At 47.4% G+C, this 21,319-nt stretch overlaps 6 protein-coding genes across 17 annotated transcripts in view; 3 read left to right on the top strand and 3 right to left on the bottom strand.

Moving 5' to 3' along the window:
• KIAA0753 overlaps positions 1 to 4,890 on the bottom strand; it is a 61,373-nt gene extending 56,483 nt beyond the window's left edge. For 4 of the 7 annotated variants that reach the window (XR_014014016.1, XM_081219429.1, XM_081219424.1 and 1 more), the window contains exon 1: positions 4,595 to 4,798. The gene's annotated coding sequence lies outside the window, so the exon portion shown is untranslated. Of the gene's footprint in view, positions 1 to 456; positions 1,278 to 4,385; positions 4,575 to 4,594; positions 4,799 to 4,842 lie in introns of those variants that run through there. The other 3 variants (XM_081219427.1, XM_081219426.1, XM_081219425.1) reach the window with 3 other exon arrangements.
• On the bottom strand, positions 794 to 4,293 carry LOC308607688 (uncharacterized protein; the record flags this gene model as incomplete). The annotated part of the gene is made up of 2 exons (XM_081219838.1): positions 794 to 909; positions 1,464 to 4,293. 2 exons carry the CDS (start codon positions 4,291 to 4,293, stop codon positions 794 to 796), a joined length of 2,946 nt encoding a protein of 981 aa, XP_081075964.1.
• A 59-nt stretch (positions 4,891 to 4,949) lies between the features above and the next one.
• Positions 4,950 to 7,240, top strand: TXNDC17 (thioredoxin domain containing 17). The gene is made up of 4 exons (XM_081219448.1): positions 4,950 to 5,189; positions 5,782 to 5,863; positions 6,289 to 6,364; positions 7,004 to 7,240. Exons 1-4 carry the CDS (start codon positions 5,045 to 5,047, stop codon positions 7,070 to 7,072), a joined length of 372 nt encoding a protein of 123 aa, XP_081075574.1. The 5' UTR covers positions 4,950 to 5,044; the 3' UTR covers positions 7,073 to 7,240.
• Positions 7,241 to 8,336: 1,096 nt separating this feature from the next.
• On the bottom strand, positions 8,337 to 15,370 carry MED31 (mediator complex subunit 31). Its single transcript, XM_081219443.1, has 4 exons — positions 15,243 to 15,370; positions 14,272 to 14,349; positions 13,691 to 13,787; positions 8,337 to 8,695 (listed from the first exon to the last, which is right to left on the bottom strand). Exons 1-4 carry the CDS (start codon positions 15,268 to 15,270, stop codon positions 8,503 to 8,505), a joined length of 396 nt encoding a protein of 131 aa, XP_081075569.1. The 5' UTR covers positions 15,271 to 15,370; the 3' UTR covers positions 8,337 to 8,502.
• Positions 15,371 to 15,440: 70 nt separating this feature from the next.
• The window catches only part of LOC308607492 (uncharacterized protein C17orf100), a 73,747-nt gene continuing 67,868 nt past the window's right edge, over positions 15,441 to 21,319 (top strand). For all 4 annotated transcript variants that reach the window (XM_081219444.1, XM_081219445.1, XM_081219447.1 and 1 more), the window contains exon 1: positions 15,441 to 16,415. In XM_081219444.1, the coding sequence (XP_081075570.1) occupies positions 15,719 to 16,096 (378 nt within the window). In that variant the 5' untranslated portion in view covers positions 15,441 to 15,718 and the 3' untranslated portion in view covers positions 16,097 to 16,415. The remainder of the gene's footprint in view (positions 16,416 to 21,319) is intronic.
• XAF1 (XIAP associated factor 1) overlaps positions 16,120 to 21,319 on the top strand; it is an 85,101-nt gene continuing 79,901 nt past the window's right edge. For all 3 annotated transcript variants that reach the window (XM_081219440.1, XM_081219441.1, XM_081219439.1), the window contains exon 1: positions 16,120 to 16,415. The gene's annotated coding sequence lies outside the window, so the exon portion shown is untranslated. The remainder of the gene's footprint in view (positions 16,416 to 21,319) is intronic.

Raw genomic sequence — 21,319 nt, 5'->3', positions numbered from 1 at the left:
AATGACTATCTCTTGAGCCCTTCTCATTCCAAATTTCACATCTCAAAGGTCGCCGATAAGACATTCCAAAAACAGCTCTGCTATGGTAAACAAGCACTTTCCCGCAAGGAAGTTTTACGGATATACAGCCTACATTAATAAAGCCTAACTACTAACCAAAAAGCAGTACACTTCACTCTTCTAGGTAGCTCAAAAGGACGTAACTCTGAATGACTCTAAGTAAACCTGTGGCATCGGAGTACCTAGACTGATGCCAGGAACTGCCATTAACTAGCTGAATGGCCTCTGTACATCTTCCATTTCCCCCAAACTCCCCCCACCCTATATTCACATAGTGTCTAACAGATGAGAGTGTTTTGTAAACTTCACACGCATCAGTGCCTCTCCCTATTCTGAATGCCTCCCTATAGACACTACTGCCCCTGCACTCACACACTTGCTCATGTCATTATTTACCTATTTCACAGGTATCTGTCTCATCTTCCCAGCTAGACAAGGTTCCTGGAGGGTTAGGGCCTTGTCTTGCTCTTCTCTGAGATTCCCCACAACAGTGCTTTGAGCAGAGTGGACAATTTAACTCAACATTTGTTGAATTAAGCAGATTTTCCATAAACTGACTAGTGTTAACTGCATGGGGGAGCTTGCCCTCTCAAAGAATCCCACAGGAACTCAACTGGGAAATTCAGGGTTTTTTAAAAGATCCCTAATTTAAGCTTTTGAATAAACTCAAGGATTGTAGACTGGATTTGCTTAAAGACTGACACATCTGTAGAAATATAAAGATTCCTTATTTCTAAGGCTGTAGAGACATGATCAAAAGCGGAGATGGGAGGAGGCACCCGACTGAGGCAACCCCAACTGGCTTGACATCACCACAGTCCAGGGGCTGGAGCCGCAGAATGAAGGAGCCTGCAGAATCGGGGCCTGGGCATCTGCGGCTTGTACGTGGTCAGTGCTTTCCCCCTGGATGCCAAAGGCCTAACAGTCCGTTCTCCAACAGGAAGAAACTAGGTGATCCCCACAGTTTCAGGATACCTCAGGTGATGCTACACACACACACAAGCACATACACACACAAAGTCCAGGGACACCCACCCCGAACCGTTCCCCTATACAAAGTCCTGGGACGCCCCTCTCCTTGCAACCTGTCCCTTTCCCCTTGTGCCAGGACACCTCCCAATGTGTTATCCCATATACCATGAGGCATCTCCACGAAGTATCTCTCTCCCCGATCCTGAGACACCCTTACGGCGTGTGCCTTCATCCATAACCCAGGACAAATCTCCCCCCAACCTGTTCCCTCCCAAAGTGCCCCAGGGCCCCCCAACTTGTTCCCTATATATACTATTGGAATGCACCCCTCAATCTGTCCTCCCCATCACAATCTTCTCCCAAATTGTTCCCCCTCCCTCTGATTCGAGACCCTCCTGCAGCCTGTCTCCTCCCACCCTGCTGTGCACGACCTCTCAAGTGGCCAATGCCTGTCTCCTCCCTTGAAACCGGGAGCACTTCCTCGGCTTCATTCACCCCCCCAGCCGTGCCTGTCCTGGACACCCCTGGCACGTTCTCAGAGTCCAGTTCTTCCCCCGCAGACCTTGGGCAGCTCCATAACCTGGTCCCACGCCCCCAGGTGTAAGACACCCCCCCCGGCAGCCCCAGGACACTTCTACCTCCTGTCTCCCACCCTGGAGCCCCGGGGCCCTCTGTGGACAGCCTCCTCCCCGCCGTGAGGCTGGAGACAGCCGCACTGGGTTCTTCTCCTGCAGACCCAGTCACCCACACTGCAGCAGGCCGGCGCCCTGCTGTGGGAACTCCTACAGCTGCAAGCACCCCCAAAGACAGAGGTACCCTCACAGCCCCAGGGACGGCTCCATCAGCGCTCCTTCTCCATAGGCCTGCAACGCCTTCAGAGTCAGTCTCCCCAGCCCCAGGTCCTGAAGCCCTGGCAGCAGTGGGCACCTCAGTCGCCTGTCTCCTTCCCCATACCCCTGAGCCACCCCCACAGCTGGCATCACCCACCAGCAGCCCAGGGGCCCCAGCAGCTGTGGACACCCCTGCGGTCAGAGGTACTCCTGCAGTCTGTCTCCTCCCTGGCAAGCGTGAGAAACCCCCAGGGCCAGTCTCCACCCCCAGGGGACCAGGTACCCGAGAAGCCATGGGCACCTCAGCAGCCACAGGAACCCCAGCACTCTGTCTCCTTCCCCATGATACTGGGGAAGCCTCACAACCAGTATCCTCTCCCAAAGACCACAGCTCCTGGGGAGCCATAGGTACCCCTGAAGCCAAGGGTATCCTGGCAGTACAAACCTCTCCCCACAGGTTCAAGTCATCCCTGGAGCCGCCTTCCTGACACACAGAGCCAGACACCCACACAGCGGCAGGTACCCTGGCAGGTACGCTTCCAGACCCAGACGTACACATAGCTGTGGGCGGCCCTGCTGGGGCACTCCTGTGCTTGGACACACCTGCTGCCTCTGGCGACGCCACTGCCTCAGACAGCCCCGCGGCCTGTCTTCTCATGCAGAGACATGAGGCATCCCCACAGCCAGCCTCCTGATCCACAGACCCGGGTCCGCCTAAAGCTGCAGGCACCGGAGCCTCTTGCCCGCCCAGAGCCCGCCTCCTTTCCCACAGACTCAAGACATTCCCACCGCAGGTCTCCTCCCCGACAGCCCCCGGCACTGCATCAGCCGGGGGCACCCCCAGAGCCTGCTGCCTAGCCCACAGTCCTGGGACACCACCGCCGCTGGTCCATTCTCCCACGGCTCCCGCTACCACCGGAGCCTGGGATACCCTCACAGGCTGTTCCGTTCCCCACAGACCCCGGACACTCCCACAGCCTGTCTCTGGCCCCAGAGCCCTAGGTACTCCCATAGCCTGTCCTATGTCCCACAGGCCTGGAGCGCCCCCAGGACCTGCCTCCTGCTCATCAGGACCAGACACCTCTGCAGGCTGTGCAGCTTCCCGGGACCCGGAGTCGCCCCCAGAGCCTGTCTCCACCCACACAACCTGCCCCCTCTCCCCGAATCCTGGCTCACCCCGACATCTCGTTCCCGCTCCAGTCGCACTAGGCACCCCTATGGGCTGTCCGGTGCCCCACAGGCCAGGGAGACGCCCGGCGTCTGTCTCCTCCACGGCTTGTCTCCTCCGCCACGCGGCTGGGGCACCCACAGAGGGAGTTTCCTCCCGCGCAGCTCTGGGCACCCCTGCGGTCCGCCCCCTTCCCCCTAAGCCTGGGGTATCCCCATACACAGGCGCCTGCGCTGCCTCCTCCCTCCCCCGCAGACCTGGAGCAGCCCCGCCGCCTGGCTCTCCCTCCACAGCCTCAGGCCACCCAAAAGTGGCCCCGGGAACCCCCCCAGTCGGCCCTTTTCCCCAAGAGCCCGGGGCAACCCCATAGCCTATCCCCTCCACGGGCCCAGGCACCGCCACGGCTTGTCTTCTCCCCCGCGGGTGTGGGGAAATCCCAGAACTTGCCTCCAGAGTCCCAGGCACAGCCACAGGTGGCATCCTCAAGGCCTGGCCCTGCCCACACAAACCTGAGGCCCTCTCACAGCCTGCCCCTAGGTCCGGAGCTATGGCTACTCCTGCGGCCCGGGGGGCTGTCCTGGCCTGTCCTTTCACCCATGGTCCGGTGAGACCACCACGGCTGGTCTCTACCCACGAAGCCCGGCCAGGAAGCCCCCTTTCAACCGGCCCTTCTCCTGCGGACACGGGATGGAGCTCGACTCTGCTTCCTTCCCCACATCCTGAAGCTGCCCTCATAGCCTGCACCTTCAACCACAGTTCCAGAATGCTCTCATGCCCCGTAGATCCCGGACGACCTTTTCTCTCACAGCCTCGGGGGCTCCTATAAGCCGTCTCCTCCTCCTCCCCAGTGCCAGTCACCCACACAGAGCCGACAGGCCCCACCACCTGGGGTTCCCCCACTGCCCCGTTCACCCACACAGTCCCAAGGTCCCTTGCAGCCTCCATCGAGCCTGCCGTGCCAGGTGTCCCCGCAGCCTCGTTCGTCCCGGCGGCCCGGGCTGTCCCCGCTGCAGGTCTCCTCCCCCATGGCCGCCGACAGTCCTGCAGCCTTTCCGCACTCACACAGCGCGTCTCCCGCACCGAGGACCTCGCCCGGCGCCTCCCTCCACGGCCTCGGGACGTCCCTGCACCCCGTCTCTTCTCCCACGGCCGCCGGCCTCCGCGCCCGGACCTGCTGGGCCCCACGCAGCGGCCCGGCGTCTCCGCCGCTAGCTCGCCCCTGCGCAGCCCCGGCAAGACCCCTGGGCCAGCCGCCCCACTCATCGCTCCAGGGCGACTCCCGCCTTCCTAACGCAGCCCCGCTGCACTTTCTGTCTCAGCACCGGCTCCCAGGGCGGCTCCACACACGCACTCACACACTCAGCTCCAGCCCTCGGAGCCTTCTTCCCGCCCAGTCCCGGACGCCCGCCCCCAGTCCCGGGGCCCCACTAAAGCCTCGGCAGGAGAAAAGGTAATTAGGCCCGACGAGCGGCAGGATCTGCGCTGGGTCAAAGTCTCCTCTCCCGCAGATCCATGACTCCTAACGCGGCTTCCCACAATCCCCCCAGCTCCGGCCAGAGCCCACCTGGTCTAGGGCGCGGCGCGCCTACCAGAAAGCGGCTGGGGGCCGCAACTAGGCCTCCCTTCCGGCCGCTCGCCCAGTCGCCATGGCAACGGGCGCAGGGCGGCTTGGGAGCCGTTAAGGCTCCGGAGCCACCTAACGGTCCTGGGGCTGCGTGGCGGCAGGTTTTGCAGCCACTGCACATGGGGCTGGGGCCGGGACCAGACAGGGGCAGAAGCCGGGGTTTCGGGGAGCAGCCAGCACTGAGAGACCTGAGAAGAGAGAATAGAAAGACGGTGCGGAGGAGTTCTGGCCGTCAGAGGCTCCCGTAGCACCTCAGAGCCAGGCTTGCTTTCTCAGGCCCTGCCCAGCTCCCCGCCCACCCGGAAACAGCTTAGCCCCACCGCGCATGGAGCTCCTCCCAGCGGCAGCCGAACCTAAGACACCTCTATCTGCCCGAGGCACGCTCTCCCGATGGCCCGCTACGAAGAGGTGAGCGTGTATGGCTACGAGGAGTTCATGCAGGCGGTGGAGCAGCACAGTGGCAAGGCCATTTTCGCCTATTTTTCTGGTTCTAAGGACGCCGAAGGCAAAAGCTGGTGCCCCGACTGCGTGCAGGGTGAGGCCGGGATTCGGGGGCTGCAGCCCAGAGGAAGTGGCAGGAAGGCCGAGGCTATGGCCAGAGAGTGGGGTGGAGAGGAAGCGGAGGGAGTCTTGCTACCGGAGTCCCGCAGGGCGATATGAGCTCTCACCTTGCCTTTTCCTACCCTGTTCGCGACTCTCCTCCTATTAAGTCCTTCCCGCCCCGCCAAGTGTGCTCTTCTACCATTCGACCCAGGTAATCTTGGAATCTAGTCCATCAGAACTTTTCACTTCCCCAATGTGATTAGTGTCCTACAGGAGACGTGAATTGGTCTCCTTATGATAAGTCAGCAAATATTTGTCTTTCATTGTTCTGGGCGCTGTGGCCTGGGGACAAATCAGGACTGAGAGTGGGTCCTTACCCTTAAAGTGGCTCTCAAAAAAAAAAAAAAAAAAAAAAAAAAAAAAATCAGGAAAAATCACGTGACTTCTGTTAATCTCCTCAGTTAACTGCAGGATAAACTCAGTACTTTTCAAGACGGAGGGGAGGGGAGGGGAGGGGGAGGGGACGCTGTTCATCAGTGCCTGATTGTAAAGTTGGTAATTATTTCTATCAACTTTTTAAAAAGCTGAACCAGTCGTACGAGAGGGGCTGAAGCATCTTGGTGAAGGCTGTGTGTTCATCTACTGCCAAGTAGGAGAAAAACCTTAGTAAGTGGCAATGCGTACTCTATTTCCCACACATGCACTAGACTTGCAAATTTAGGCGGGAAGGGTCTTGTGATTCAGGTTCCGAGTTCTAAGATGCAGTCGGATAAGTCAAGCAATTAGAAGCTATTAAATACACATTAAAAATTCGAATGTTCAGCCATTTGTATTGGGTAACAGTAATTCAATAATTTGGCCTGATGTTAGTTCAGAACTTGTCTTTACATTTATTTTATATCTTAGTATATATTCACTTAAATGAAAACTTTGCACAGGAGAATATATGTCGTAGACGTCGAGGTTTTTTAAATGTTTACAACAAAAACAATGATTATTGAAAGACTGAAAGTGGGAATATATCAAATACCAAGCAGAATGTAAGAAACCAAGTAAATGTTTTTCATGATCACTTTCTCCTTCTGAAATAGTTGGAAAGATCCAAATAATGACTTCAGGAAAAAGTTGAAATTAACTGCAGTGCCTACACTACTTAAATATGGAACAGTGAGTATCTTTCTTTAACTGTGTTGGGGATACAGTTCACCCTATCAAAACTCTTTTAACTTGTTCTGGATTCAAATTTGAAAAGATCTTGACATTTCATCCCAAATATCACATTGCTCTTCAGAATGTATTCAAAATACACATGGCTGTCCATCCCTATGGCCTATCCCAATAAGTTATTAATAATGCAAATATTAGGGGTTTTTTCATGCCTTTTAAAAGCCATTCTTATTTTAGAATTCTGTAAGCACTGTTGAAGAAAATTGGTTAACATACAATTCCTTAAAACAGTGGCATCAATAGTTGTTTTCGACTTAATCCATAATTCTGGATGAAAAGAAAGGGCATGTCCTCTAGTTTAGTCATGGCCCTGGGATTCTAAATTAAAGACTTAAAGGGAAGGGGTGACATTGGGCTTCCTGTCTCCTGTTTTAGTCCACGGAGCCAAGTATTTTAATGATTCACCTTAAGGTAAATATCTTAACTATTTCATAAAGCTTGTTACAACTAGTTAATAGTTTCTGAATAGCATAATTTCTCTGTTCCAAGACTTGTGTCATTCAAGGTAGAACAACTCATTCCCCTCCTAATAACATTTTTGTAGCTGTGGGTTAAGATATGACTGTTGTTCTCTTACAGCCTCAAAAACTGGTAGAATCTGAGTGTCTTCAGGCCAACCTCGTGGAGATGTTGTTCTCTGAAGATTAAGATTTGATGATGGCAATTATGTCTTTATTTCCTGATTTGCTCTACTATAAAAGAATCTGCATACTTGCTTTGAATTCATGTTAGCAGTAAGTAAATAAGTGATGATGTAAAAAAATTGGTACATGTCTAAACAATAGAGAGTGCTATTAAAATGCTCATGAACCCTCAGTTTGCTTTAATATATGGATATTTTTAAGCTACCATAGGTAAAATAACTCTTCAGGAGTGGCAGTAATAGCACAAAGGAAGCTATTATTGGAGATTACAGAAATACCTAAAAGCCCCTAATAGTGCAGTAGACAGCTTCCAAATCTCTAAAGGAGTTGGGATCTTTTACCTTAAATTCCACGAATTTACAAAGAACTGTTATTCCTAAAACGCCTTCTTTGGCTTTAGAATGTAGAACTTAACCTAACCACTGAAGGGAAGCACAGCACATCTGATCCAGCCTCTGCTTAATGCTGGCAGTTTTGTTACAGCTGTCTGAATATGCTTCACTACTTGGGATGAGGCGGGTGGCAGAGAGGTCAGAGACCATATAACCTAGCGATGGGAAGGACTCCAGCCTGTGAGTCAGTCTCACTGATTATCACTTACTAGCTGTGTAACCATTAACCTGTCTAAACCTCAGTTTCCTCCTTTATGAACATGGATCGTTCTGAGGATAAAATGAGAATGCAACTAAGCACTTAACAATGCAACTAAGCACTTAACTTGTGCCTGCTTTGTGGTATCTGCCAAATAAAGGTCAGCTTTCCCAAATGAGCACAGATATTTGAGGCTCCTCACCTTTGTTCTAGTCTTAAGGTCAAGAGTCCAATTAGTAGTTAACCACCAATCTTCTCCCTGCCATTACTAGGTCAGTGACATACCAATGATTCTTCCTTAAAGCTCTCTTGCAAAGCAACTGGCGATACAGGTATGTCTCCTGCCCTGCAGAATTTAAGAACCTTTATGCAGTCCCTGCTGCCTGACGTAAAGAGGTCACTTACTCCACACCTCTCCCTCTGTAGATGAAGGGCAGGATAGCTGATCTGAGGGACAGCAAGGTTCCAGGAGACAGACTTGTCCCAGGCCCCACTGTACATGAAAACAGAGCTCGGCTTAGAGTTTGGGATACTCGGTGGCCCTCCCCTTACCCCACCCCCCCGCTGCCTTAAATTGGTCTGAAACACCTAACATTTCTATTCTTACTCAGCTGACTGTGTTAAATACTAATAAAAGCTTACAAATCCACAGGGAAATCAAAGTAAAACAATTCTGGTTTAACAGAAATAATCTATTAACAATAAAAAGTTAGTTCAGTTAAATAGCACACTAACGGTTCTAGGTGCTACCACAATAAAGGTACATAGGGAGAGTCTTTTTTTGTCTTCACTGTACAAAAGCAATATATACATGTCTGAAGAGCCGGGTCTGGATCCAACTGTTCATTTTCCTGAGGTGTTATTTTGCTGGTGCTGCTCGGCCAGGGCTTGCTGCAGGCGCATCCGCTTCCGAGAATAGTGCTGCCAGTGCAGAATTTGCTGCTCGTCGATAAATTTCGCACACTGAGCATTCACCAGCTCCTTACGGAAGTGTTCATACTGGAGCAGTTCTAACATGTGTAAACACTGAGGGTACCTGGGGTTAAGTTTGTAAGTTAATGATCGACATAACGTAATAATACCACCCTCTAGTTCAGTTACTCACCTAAAAGCAATCTTGCAGCCTACCATTTCTGTAACATTAATTTAGTACACTTTGGTAGTACAGTTCTTTTTTTCCTGCTTATGCATCAAAAGTCAGCAAAATTTTCAAAAGTGAGAAAACTTAAGTTCAGAAAGATTATAAATAACTTGCCTAAGACCACACAGTAACTGGTAAACGGAGTCAACATTGGGGGACAAATCATGCTATTCTCTTCTGGTGGTTTCCAAGGTGAGGAACATGAACACTTTTTATTTTAGTAATTAATTATGTGTTTAATTAATACCTACTGGTTTTCCATAAACAATAAGACAACTTTTATTTTAAAACTGAGTCAATCTCAGAACTAAGCACAAATATTGTATTCTAGTTTTCCATAGGGATATAACAATTCTGAAATTAAGTACATATACTCTAAGGTTGAGCAAATACCTAAGTAAATATGCTGTAGATAGAAAGCCAAATTTCTGGCTCTCAGAAAAAAAAGAGTTTCAGATAAGGAAGGGGGAAGGCTAGAATGAATCTTGTTACTGAGTTGGGATTGAAAACATCAGTATGAACTCATGGCTTTTAATATATATATATACACACACACAGAGATAGAAATAGATATTTATATACACACACACACAATTTCTAGCTTTGTGTGTTGAGAGGGCCTAGAAGCTATGAAACCAATGAGCACACTGAGTGCCCAGATCATGGGTTTTATATAGAATTATCCAAGGTTGGTTGGAGACATGGCTGATTCTAAGGCTAACAGAGGGAAAGTACAAGATGAGCCTGGAATATTATGTAGTGCCAGAAAGAAAAATGCTCAAAAAATTATAGGGATATGTCAAAAGTACTCAGGAGCCAATGCGAAGGGGCTCCCACTGGCTATATCTGGGATCAAGAAGATACATAATTATAACCCACAAGATAATTCAAGAGTCCATATTGATGTAACTTCTTTAAATGAATAAATAAATCAGGAACAAGGAAATGTTCCTTACAACTGAATACCAACTAATAAACGAATAAAGAATGATGGAATTAGAAAATCTCCACAGTAAAAATTGTTTCAAGCAAGTATCTTCCATAGGTGCTAAAGTTAGGTAAAAGAATGAAATATGAAACAAGATATTTACATAGTCTCAAAGTATTCCCTCACAAAATACGTATTAAATACAAAAGGAAAAATAGTAACTTGATACAGAGAAAACTGGCAGCCACCACCTCAACCAAGTGACCAAAATATCACCAGTAGAGGGACAAATTGACATCCTATGACTCCTGATATACCAAGAAGGATATAACATCACTTCTGTGTCACACTTATGGGGGGAAAAAAAAAAGAAGACTGATGAACTCAGATTAATGGAGACTAAGACATGACAACAAAATGCAGCATCTGAGGGCTTCCCTGGTGGCGCAGTGGTTGAGAGTCCGCCTGCCAATGCAGGGGACGCGGGTTCGTGCCCCGGGAAGATCCCACATGCCGCAGAGCGGCTGGGCTGGGCGTGTGAGCCATGGCCGCTGAGCCTGCGCGTCCGGAGCCTGTGCTCCACAATGGGAGAGGCCACAACAGTGAGAGGCCCGTGTACCGCAAAACAAAACAACAACAACAAAAAATGCAGCATCTGAGCCTAGACTGGACACTGCCCCAGACACAGGACATTAGTGAGACAGCTGGCAAAATGTGAGTGAGGTCTGCTGGTTAGATAACAAGATCAGATGATATATCAATGTTAATGTTCTGATTTTGATCACTACTATGATTATATACGAGGTTTGCATTTAGAATATCTGGGGGAAGAATACACAGGAATTCTTCTTACTGTTTTTCTATTTGTTTTTAAGTAAAATTATTTCAAATAGAAAAGACATAAAATTTAAATGAGTCAATTAAAAAACAGTAAGTCTTATAGGGAGTACACAGATAGAGCCAAAATTGTACAAGTGGTATACAAATGACTAAAGTTTGGGGACTGTACTACAGCAGTGCTTCTCAAATTTTAATGCACCCATGAATCACTTCTTAAAATGCAGACTCTGATTCAGGAAGTCTGGGGTGGAGCCTGAGGACTGCATTTCTAACAAGCTCCCAAGTGATATCAATGTTACTGGTCTGAGGACCACATTGAGTAGCAGGGCCCTACACCATGTTGTCCTTATTACACATTTGCTTCCTATACTCCAAAGATACATAGTTGCTTGTAATTGTCAGCAGCTAAGCCTGGAAAGCCCTACTCACACCTACCCTGGCTATTTCCTTTTCATGAGGACATTGTTGGTAGTTAAAAAGACCTAGGTTTAGGGCTTCCCTGGTGGCGCAGTGGTTGAGAATCCGACTGCTGATGCAGGGGACACGGGTTCGTGCCCCGGTCCAGGAAGATCCCACATGCCACGGAGCGGCTGGGCCCATGAGCCGTGGCCGCTGAGCCTGCGCGTCCGGAGCCTGTGCTCCGCGGCGGGAGAAGCCACAACAGTGAGAGGCCCACGTACCGCAAAAAAAAAAAAAAAAAGACCTAGGTTTGAAATCAGCTCTGCCATTCCCCAGCTGGGTGGCCTCAAACAAGGTACTTAAACTCCCTTAAGGTTTAGTTTCTTCAACTGTAAAATAAGTTAATGTATTGACTGAGAGAATGGTCTTCAAGTAGCATTTAGTAACTGGAACTTAGACACACAGTGATCATTTATCAGACTTGTAGAGACAATGCTCAGAATACATTACATGACAAAATAAGGAATTATAAATATGTTAATAGGCTACAATTATAGCATTAACCAACAAGATGAAATAGAAGAGGTACAAAAGGAAAGTTCTGCAATTAGATTTTTTAAAAATAAATAAGAAATAAATGGAGAACTAAACTAATAGCATTGATGAAAATAAGAACTGAAAGATTTTAGTTGACATAAAGCTCCCAGCAAGTCAACAATATGAATCCTTGCCCCCTCATTCCCTGCCCCCCCCCAAAAAGGTAATGTAAACTTAAGTTGAACAAATAGAAGTATAATGTCCATATGAAGAAAAAAAAGCTATTTGGTCCACTGTACCCTGACATCTGAAGGCCTGTGTTTAGCTCTTGGCTGAAAAACATAAGGCATAAGTGTAAAATATCCAAAGGTGGACACATGAGAAATGGCTGAAGGTAGGTGAGAAAAAAAGATGTAAGAGAGAAATTATAGTTGCAAGTCGTGGCTATTAGTGAAATGGTGGAAACTGTCCAGAAGAGGCAGCTGCTCCTCTGCCCTAGCCAGGGGCTGACCTGGGAGAACAAAGACCTGGGGTTACCAGATCATGCAGAATTTTAAAGAGTAGCTAGAAATCTGGATTAAAATATGAAACTTTCTAATCTTCAAATGTTGGCAACTATTAAACGAAAACCTTGTGCAGAAATGAAATGGGGGTTCATTTGCAGCCTCTCTTGAATTTAAATATCTGAATGGCTGTTCCTCAAGAGGGCATAGATTGGTTCTGGATTAATTCAGGTACAAAACTCAACATGGGTTGATGTTACATGGAGGTATATCATATTATAAGACAAGGAAGAACTTTCTAGCATCTAGCTTACAATGGAATTGGTTGCCCCTGAATGGAGTAGTATGTGCTCACTGGAAACCTCCAGCCAACATGTAGATGACCATCTCAGCAATGCTGTGGGTGAAACTGAACTTGATGGTGTCTAGGGCTCAGTGTCCAAAACTGAGTCTCTAAGTCTACATACATACAACATGTTGCAATCTAATAAAAAAAGTCTTTTCTCTGGATTATTAAATGAATAAGTGGTTCTTTATAAAGGGCCAGTAAGGGTGCCAAGGGTCCTGCAAGCTACAGGAGGATGTGGGCTTCATACATCCTCCTTGTTATGAGACACAGATCAGAAAAGTGGGAGTACAAGTTTGAAACATTTTCCTCTCAAACTTGTGTTTGTTTAGGGAAAAAAAAGACTAAAAGTTTCACCATTGCTTTTTGACTACCTAGTTAAGACAAAGCACAGGTGGGAGTTCACGGTTTCTTTTTTACCATTAAAAAGGATTAAGTTCGGGGACTTCCCTGGCAGTCCAGTGGTTAAGACTACGCACTCCCAATGCAGGGGGCCCGGGTTCGATCCCTAGTCAGGGAACTAGATCCTGCTGCTGCAACTAAGACCTGGTGCAGCCAAATGAATCAATAAATATTAAAAAAAAAAAAAAAAAAGCAAGCTATAGCACTACTGCAAATTAGCAGAATTTTTTAAAAAAAGGAATAAGTTCGTGATTATAGTATGCTCCTTGCAATTCATAAGCCTTAAAACGAAAGCATCTATTGCACAACTTGAATAATACATACATATATTTATTATGTAAAATATATAAAATAAAATAAGCAGCTACTAAGACTCAGGTAAGGCTACCTCCTCCAGAAAACCTTCCTTACAAGTAAGTACCCCTTTCTATGGTGTTTCATGTTCAGGCTATGGCTATGTCATTGCATATGTAGACTGTGGGTTCCTTGGGGTCAGAAACCCAGTGAGATGGAGTGAGTGGTACAAGGTAAGGTCAGACAAGACAGGGCCAGATCATACAGGTCTTTAGCTCGAGAAAAGAGACTAGATTTTCCTCTGCATGCAATGAGAAGCAACTGAAGAGTTCTAATGGAATGTTGTGATTTCTATTTTTCAGATACCAAGTTGGCTTCTGTGTAGAAAATGATTCTGCTTTGTTTGGCTTGGGGGCAGGGGATGGTGAGGAGAAAGCAGGGATACTGGTGAGTATATCACTGAAATAATCCAAGTTAAGTTAGAGATCAGTGTGTCTCGTACTAAAATGGAGACAACTAAAAGAAGTGCAGAGATTCAAACTATATTTTTTCCAATGTGAAACTAAGACGTCTATTAAATATCAGTGCTTTGGAGTATAATAAAGTACACACATATTTAGGACTATAAAAATTAAACTTACTTTAGATACTTGGCATATTCTGGTTCTTTCCAGTAAAGCAAGTACTTAAGATAATTAACAAAAGCTTTGTCTTTGAAGTAACCTCTTTGGGCAAGAACTGAAAGGCATAAAAAAAAAAAAAAACACCTGTTGAGCAAATCAATCCTTGGACTACTGATTTGTGACTCCTAACATAAAAGTAAAAAATTTACTTACATAACATCCCCACCACCAACACTCACTGAATTCACAACAGAAGTCCCAGTTTGCTCAATTATATATATACCAATGTAAGTGTAGCAATAATTCTGTTCAATTGAGAATGTACAAAAGTAGATACTAAAGTCATCCCTCAAATCCACAGGGGACTGGTTCTAAGAGACCCCACAGACACCAAAACCCACAGATGCTCAAGTCTCACATAAAATAACATAGCGCAATGACAATGACAGTACTGTCACCCTCCGTATGGGAAGATTCAACCAACTGCAGTTGAATCCGAGGATACAAAGGGCCAACTATGAATTGGAACTATGAATTGCAACTCTTCTATCAGAAATTATAAATAGCTACTCAATTCAATGAGGTGCTCAACAACTTACAATTAAGGTAATTTGGGTTGGCTAAACACTGCACAAATTCCAACTCCAACTGAAACCGAAGTCGATTTCCAGCATCATCTAGGAGAGAAGATAGCAAAAATCATCCAAAATAAACGTCACCATATACAATATTGATTTGTAGAAAGAAAACAGCAGTAAAGAAACCTGACTAATGATGAGATATGCTTCTACATAAAGAAGGGCATGTGAAGGTTTTCCTAAACTGGTTTAGGGAGGAGAAAAACCTTCCTTAAAAATCTAAGGAAAGCAAAGCCCTGATTAAAAGGAATGTTTAATCAGGAATGAATGAATTCTCTAATGTTAAAGACAAGTTATCAAAGAAAACAGGATCACACACGGGCAGAACATTTATCACTCGTGAGCCACTATATTGGGATTTTAACATTTTAACATTGACCACTGTTGCGGTAAGTTGCGGTAACTATGCCTTGCCTTATTTTAATAATGTGTTACAAGTTGTTAAGTGATTAAGCTAAGCAAAAACAAAGCAAACGCTAAACCTATCAAGAGAAGTTCAGAATGCAAGCTGAAAGAGACCACGGCGAAAACGCAAGATCAGGGAACGCGTGCTTCGGTGAGACGCGTCAGTGGCAAAATAATACACGAGTTTGTGGACGATATTTTAAACTTATGCAAGCTCATTTAAGACGCAGAAAACAAATCGAGGAAGCGGTTTATAATCCAAAATCTCTCCTTTAGCCTCGCCGGAAGTCGGTGGGGTCGGTGTCTGAATAACAAGTGAGGAGAAAGGATATACCAACAAAACAAACTCTGAAAAGGCCAAACTACCTTCGCCCTTCCAGACTCTAGAAGAGCTCTCGCCCCTCCCGGTCCGAACAATCACCTTGCAGGGAGTTAGGCCTGGAAGGCGAACCCGGGGAAGCGGGAGTAGGTGTCTGGGCCCAGGACAGTTCTATTTGCCAAAACGCACGGCGCGGAGCGCCACTCACCTGTCTCCATAGCGACGGCTGCTGCCATCACCAGCAAAGAAGCCAAGCAGCCAACAGCCCAACACCGCGAACGCCGGGAGTGGCGGGGGAGGTGCCGGAAGCCGCGGCTCCCACTTCCTGCCGCGGTGCAGTGTGGGATGCGGGGGGGCGGCCAGAGCCTCGCGCGGGGGCGGGAGGCTCCGCCCATCCCAGGCCTGGCCCGTTCCCGCCTCCGCCCGCGCGGGCTCCTGACAGGATAGGGGGCGATGCGGGGGCTGACCTAGCGTGGGGCCCAACCCAGGGTTTCAAAGGGGCCGTCACCAGTCCCCGCCAGGACCACTGTTCCTGCACGTCCCTGTGTCGTAGGATCCTAGGCTGCCGCTGTGCCTGCGTCACAGTGCCATGTGATGTCACTCCTCACCTTGTGACGTAACCCGTCGAGGAGCGTGGGGCAATGTGGCCTCGCGAGGCCTGCTTGGTTCCGTTACCTCCGTAAGATGGCCTCAACCCTTGGGGGAAACCCCTCTCCGCCCCGGGCTGAGTCCGCCCGCTACGAGGAGACGGCGACGGTCCGCGTGGAGACCTCGTCCCACTGCGTTGAGACGACCTCCCGTCAGGTGCGGAGGTCTTCCCGGCAGGTGGAGACTACCCAGCGCCGCAGCGAGGGGCGCTCCGTCTCCCCCTCGGGGAAACGGCTCCCTCGCGTCTTCGAGGTGTCCTACCAGCACGTGGAAACCGCCTCGCAGCGCACGGAGACGGCCTCCCGCCGCCTCAGGGCCTCGTCTCTGCGGGTGGAGACGTCTCTGCACCTCGTGGAGAGCCCGCCGCGGCGGGAGCAGCCGGCCGCTCGCCAAAATGTCCAAAAGGCCCGATGAAATACTTCCTTCCTTGGGGCCACGAGAGGGCCATGGCCCTTGGCCAGGGCAGAATTGCCTCCAGTTCGCAGCCAGCCTGCTGCCAGGTGGACCGATTATCTTTGGTTTCCTGGAAACGGACCACAAATCAATTTAAGAGCCAAGCTGCGGTTTCGGGACTCAGCCAACATTCATTGACCCTGCTGCACCTTGGACCATCCTTTCCTGCCTTTGACCCAGTGAACTACTTTAACTTGAAGCCAGCACAAAAATGTTCGGGCCCTAGATATTGTATATATTGAGATGATGGACAAAGAGACTGTTTGAACCTCTGAGGCAGGTGAGTTTTGGATTCTTAGCCCCTGAACGACCTTTGCTGCTTCAAATTTAGGGACAAGGAGCAAACTGAAGTCATGACCAGTGGAATGATTATATGCCTGCAGCAAACCTGAGGGGCAAGGAACGGACTTTCCTTAGTTAATTAGTTGGCCTGTGTTTATGTTTCAAAATTGTTATTTTCTTTATGCCAAGCCCTTGTGCATGGTAGCCCAAGCCACACACATTTTAACATAGGTCAAATGTAGCTCAAAGTGAAACTACATCCACAGTCAAGAATAATCTTAGAAAGGAAACCTGACCTGTGATTTGAGGAGGTACAGGGGAGGAATATTTATTGAGCACCTACTCTGTGCCAGGTGTTATTTTAGCATTTGGGCTATAGCAGTGAACAAGGCAAACAGGGTTCTGGCTCTTGGGGAGCTTACACTCTAGTGAAAAGGCAGACAACAAATGACAAAACAAGAGTTTTGTATTGTGATTAGCACTATGAAGGAAGTAAACAGGTAATGTGATAGAGGATGTAAGGGGGTTCTTTAGATGGGATGGTCAGGGAAGGCCTTGCTGATTAGGCAGCATTTGATCTGGGACTTGTTTAGTGAACAATGAGCCATGCAAAGGTCTGGGGAGAGTGCATTTTAGGTAGAGGAATCAGCCAAGTCCAAGGGGTGAAGGGGAGCAAGCTTGGACTGTTCAAGGAGCAGAAAAAAGACCAGTGTGGCTGGAGCTTAGGGAGGGAGAGCGTTGTGTGGAAGAGAGGATGTTAGAGAAGCAGGCAGTGGCCAGTTCATAGAGGGTCTTGAAAGCCACGATAAGGAGCTTGGGTTTTATTCTAAGGTCAGTGGGAAGACGCTGGAGGGTTTTCAGCAGGGGAGTGACATGATGCATTTTGCATTTAAAAAATATCCTGGTTCCTGTGTATAGGATGTAGGACAGTGGTTCTCAGGGGTGATTTTTATCCCCCAAGGGACATTTGGCAATGTCTAGAGACTTTTTTTTCGTTTGTCACGATGTGGGAGTGGGGCAGTTGCTACTGGCATCTAGTGAGTGGAGACCAGGGATGCTGCCAGGCATCCTACAGTGCCCAAGACAGCCCCCCTCCCCCAAGCAAAGGGAACTACGTTTGGACTAACACACTTAGTCCAAAATGTCAGTAGTGTGAGGTTGAGAAACCCTGATGTGTAGGGGACCAGAGAGGAAACAGGAACTAGTTAGGAAGCTAATAACGTGGTCCAGTAAGAGATGATAGTGGCTTATACTAGGGTGGCAGAAGTGGAGCTAGAGAAAAGAGCGCAGATTAGGGATGTGTTCTGGAAGCGAAGCTGACATGACTGATGGATATGGAAGGTGAGGGAAGGAGGAATAGAAGAGGGCTTCCCTGGTGGCGCAGTGGTTGAGAGTCCGCCTGCCGATGCAGGGGACACGGGTTCGTGCCCTGGTCCGGGAAGATCCCACATGCCGCGGAGCGGCTGGGCCCGTGAGCCATGGCCGCTGAGCCTGTGCGTCCAGAGTCTGTGCTCCGCAACGGGAGAGGCCACAACAGTGAGAGGCCCGTGTACCGCAAAAAAAAAAAAAAGGAATAGAAGAATCAAGGATGACTTCTAAGTTTTGGCTTGTTTGGTGTATGGTGGTGCCATTTACTAGGCTGAGAAATACTAGGGGAGGATCGGTTTAGGAGGAAAAATCAGTTCCATTTTGGCCGTATTGATTTTCAGATGCCTATCAAATACCCAAGTGGAGTTGACTGTAAGAGGCTGGCTGCCATGAGAAAGGTGAGGATTGGAAATATAAAATGTAGGGTCATCAGTCCATAGATGATATTTAAAGCCAGGGGACTGAGTGACAATCATCTGCCAGTCTGTCTCGCTCATTTTCTGCCCATGAATGGATTAGAGCTCTTGTTCATCAGGGAGCACCAGCTGGCTAAACACCTCTTCCCCCCTCTCACCCCCGCAGGGTCTGGCTTGACCTACCTAACTTGTCCTTGCCTGTAGCCCTTTGGTAGCCACCAATAAGGGAGAAAGTTTGCACTAAAATGTGAGACAAATGCTTCTGAAAACTTGACTTTCACTGACAACATTACACTGCTCCTGGGAAGAGGGTTGTTAAAGGTTCAGAAGTTCAAGTTTTTCGGGGGTTTTGTGGGGGGTGTTTTGGAGGTTGTTGCATGGATATCAGTGTCCCAGGTTCTCGTGCGATGGCTGAACGACTGAACTGATATAAAACAGTGGTTCTCGATTGGTGGCAGTTTTCCCCGCAGGAGACACTTAGCAATGTCTGGAGGCATTGTTGTCACAACCGTAGTGGTTGGATGCTACTGGCATCTAGTGGGTGGAGACCAGGGATGCCACTACACATCCTGCAGTGCGCAGGGTCATCCGCCACCCCATCCCCGACGACAAAGAATCACTTGGCCCAAAATGTCAATAGTGCCAACATTGACAAACCCTGAAGATTCTAGCAGTTTGGAAAGCTAGAGCATGGTCCATTGGGGGAAGCACCCCACTTCATGACAGATTTGCTATGGGAAAAGGTTTAGAGGTAGTGGTCTCTGTCAGATGTCAGGGCAGGAACTGTCAGAGGGGAGAGATATGGGGCTTTTCGAGGAGACCTTACATCCCTGCTTTCAACAATGTATGATATTTATCCCAGGAGGAAAGGCCGTCCCATCTAGCAAGATGTGAAGACCTTGATTTTGTGGGACCTCCTTGTGAGGTAGAGAACTCTCCGTTGGCAGGCGCTGTGCTCAGTCGTTACCACGTTACCTCATTTAATTACAGGGGAGCGCACTGGGCCTCCCAGGCAGATAGGGGCTCAGGCCAGGGGAATGTTAGAAAACCCCAGAGGCTACCCTAATGCTTCTGCCTCATAAAATTTCTGGTGTAGACTAACAATTAGACTTCGGAATTGTAGTCTTTGGTGAGCTTACTCATTCTTTTTAATGTGACAGACCGCGTGCATTATATACACTCTCAAGTGTTTTTTAAGTGAACAAAGTAGTTACTTTTCTTTAACAATGTTCCTTATCAATGTTTTTAATACACAAGCGATAGGTGCTTAATGTAACAAATTAAATAATTCAAGATGTGTAAAGAAAGTTTAGTAATTTGTCCCTTTCCATTTCCATCCTCTGGAAATAATTCATGTCAGCAACTTGGTGTATATCCTTCTAGACCTTTCTGCATTAAGTGCTCCTAACCCCCTTCTTAGTCATACCTGGAAAAATGGTTGGAAGGTTACTGTGAAAAAGCCAAAGACTTGGTTTCTAGATGATTGATTCTCTTGGAAGGATATAGGATTCTGGTAGCTCTTTCTTTTTGTTACGCTTGTTTCATAAGAAGGGTTTTTACCTAGGTTTCTTCCTCCCAATTTCATTTACTCATATTTCCAAACTGAAATCCAAAGAGATATACACAGAGAAAGAAAGTGTCAAAAAAGACAAGAGACATGAAAAAAAAAGGATGTGACAAGATATTAGTCATATATACTGTATATCAGATTCCACAGCTTTAAAATGATCCTGTATGTTAAAGGAGCTTATATCTGTCATAATTTTTAAGGTACCTGCTGTGTATTGTTAAGTGTGTGCTACCCATACTGTGTGTCATCATCCTTCGCACTTTGTCTTGGAAGCTCCAAAGGAGCGCGGGTGCTTTTGTATCTGTGACATGGTATACAATCGCTAGCCCGACGTGCGTGCAATGAAGAACGAAGAGCAGTGCTGTCCCTCTATTCCCAGCCAAGAAGGCATCGCATGGCTCCATCTACTAATCTGTTAGACTTACTGATCTAGGTAGTAGCCGTGACCTGCCTTCAGTTGTTGCCAACCAGGTTAGTTTGGAAAAACTAAGTACCTGTCAGCACCTGTCATTCTCATAATCCATTCACTTATATGTAAGCTGAAGGCAGCTTACAAAGTTCAGCATATGTATTTTCTGTCAGCTGTGTTGAAAATACTTGAAAGAATTCTGTTACTACAACACTCTTTCCCCAGATCACATGAGCCATGGAAAGAATCAGGAGCCCAACCAGCAAGGTATTTGGGTCAAGGGCCCATCTAGATCTCCCAGGATTCTGGTTCCTCCATTCTTACCGCTGCTCCCATCCCAGCATAGCTGGTACTTGACCCAGCCTCTAGGGGGTTCCACAAGCTGTTAGGCTGGAGAAACAGTTCACCGTTTAAAAACTTTTTTTCCGAACGGTTGATCTTCATGGTACAGATGGAAAAACTGAAGTCCATAGAAGCCAAAAGTGATTTGGCCAGGAGCAGAGATGCTAGCCACCACTTGTGACTGCCTCCTAGGATGGTGTCTTTTGGTACCAAATGAAGGTAGGTCTAGTGTCCTTAAACTTAATTTACAACGAGCATAGTGGGTCACACTAAAAATAGAAAAGGAGAGAGACAGAAGTAACATTTACACGGAATTCTACAGAACACTCTCATTCCTGTGAGACTCCAAAAACATTATTATTTTGAAGCTCTGTTATTAAGTGCAGAAACATGTAGCATCATCATGGCTTCTTGATAAATTGGCCCCTTTATCATGATGAAATAACCTTATCTCTGGTAATGTTCTTTGCTCTGAAATCTCTCTATTTGATATCAACATAGCTGCTCTAGCTTTCTTTTGATTATTGTTAAGATGGTGCATCTTTTTCCAACCTATTTGTGTCTTTTTATTTAAAGTAGATTTGTTGTTAGTGTTGTAGTTGGATCTTGGTTGGGTTTTTTTTGTTTGTTTGTTTTTTATCCTAATAATTTCTGCCTTTTACTTGGGATGTTTAGACAATTTATATTTTCTGTAATTATTGATGTGGCTGGGTTTAAATCTACCATCTAGCCGTTTGTTTTATATTTGTTCCCTCTGGTCTTTGTTGCCTTTTCTCCTTTTTTTTTTTAAGACTAAT

Source organism: Mesoplodon bidens (assembly GCF_964165515.1).
Source record: "Mesoplodon bidens genome assembly, chromosome: 19".
Taxonomy (NCBI): domain Eukaryota; kingdom Metazoa; phylum Chordata; class Mammalia; order Artiodactyla; family Ziphiidae; genus Mesoplodon; species Mesoplodon bidens.
Note: the sequence above shows the minus strand (reverse complement) of the source record. Positions and strands in the feature narration are given on the sequence as shown.

Bases quoted from the DNA above. Each gene is read 5' to 3' on its own strand.
- TXNDC17 (XM_081219448.1), top strand. From the start codon at position 5,045: ATGGCCCGCTACGAAGAGGTGAGCGTGTATGGCTACGAGGAGTTCATG. The intron at 5,190-5,781 runs GTGAGGCCGGGA...CTTTTTAAAAAG, and splicing joins GTGCCCCGACTGCGTGCAGG to CTGAACCAGTCGTACGAGAG. The intron at 5,864-6,288 runs GTAAGTGGCAAT...CTTCTGAAATAG, and splicing joins CAAGTAGGAGAAAAACCTTA to TTGGAAAGATCCAAATAATG.
- MED31 (XM_081219443.1), bottom strand. From the start codon at position 15,270: ATGGCAGCAGCCGTCGCTATGGAGACAG. The intron at 13,788-14,271 runs GTAAGTTGTTGA...TATGCCTTTCAG, and splicing joins CAACCCAAATTACCTTAATT to TTCTTGCCCAAAGAGGTTAC. The intron at 8,696-13,690 runs GTAAGTTTAATT...ACTTAACCCCAG, and splicing joins GAATATGCCAAGTATCTAAA to GTACCCTCAGTGTTTACACA.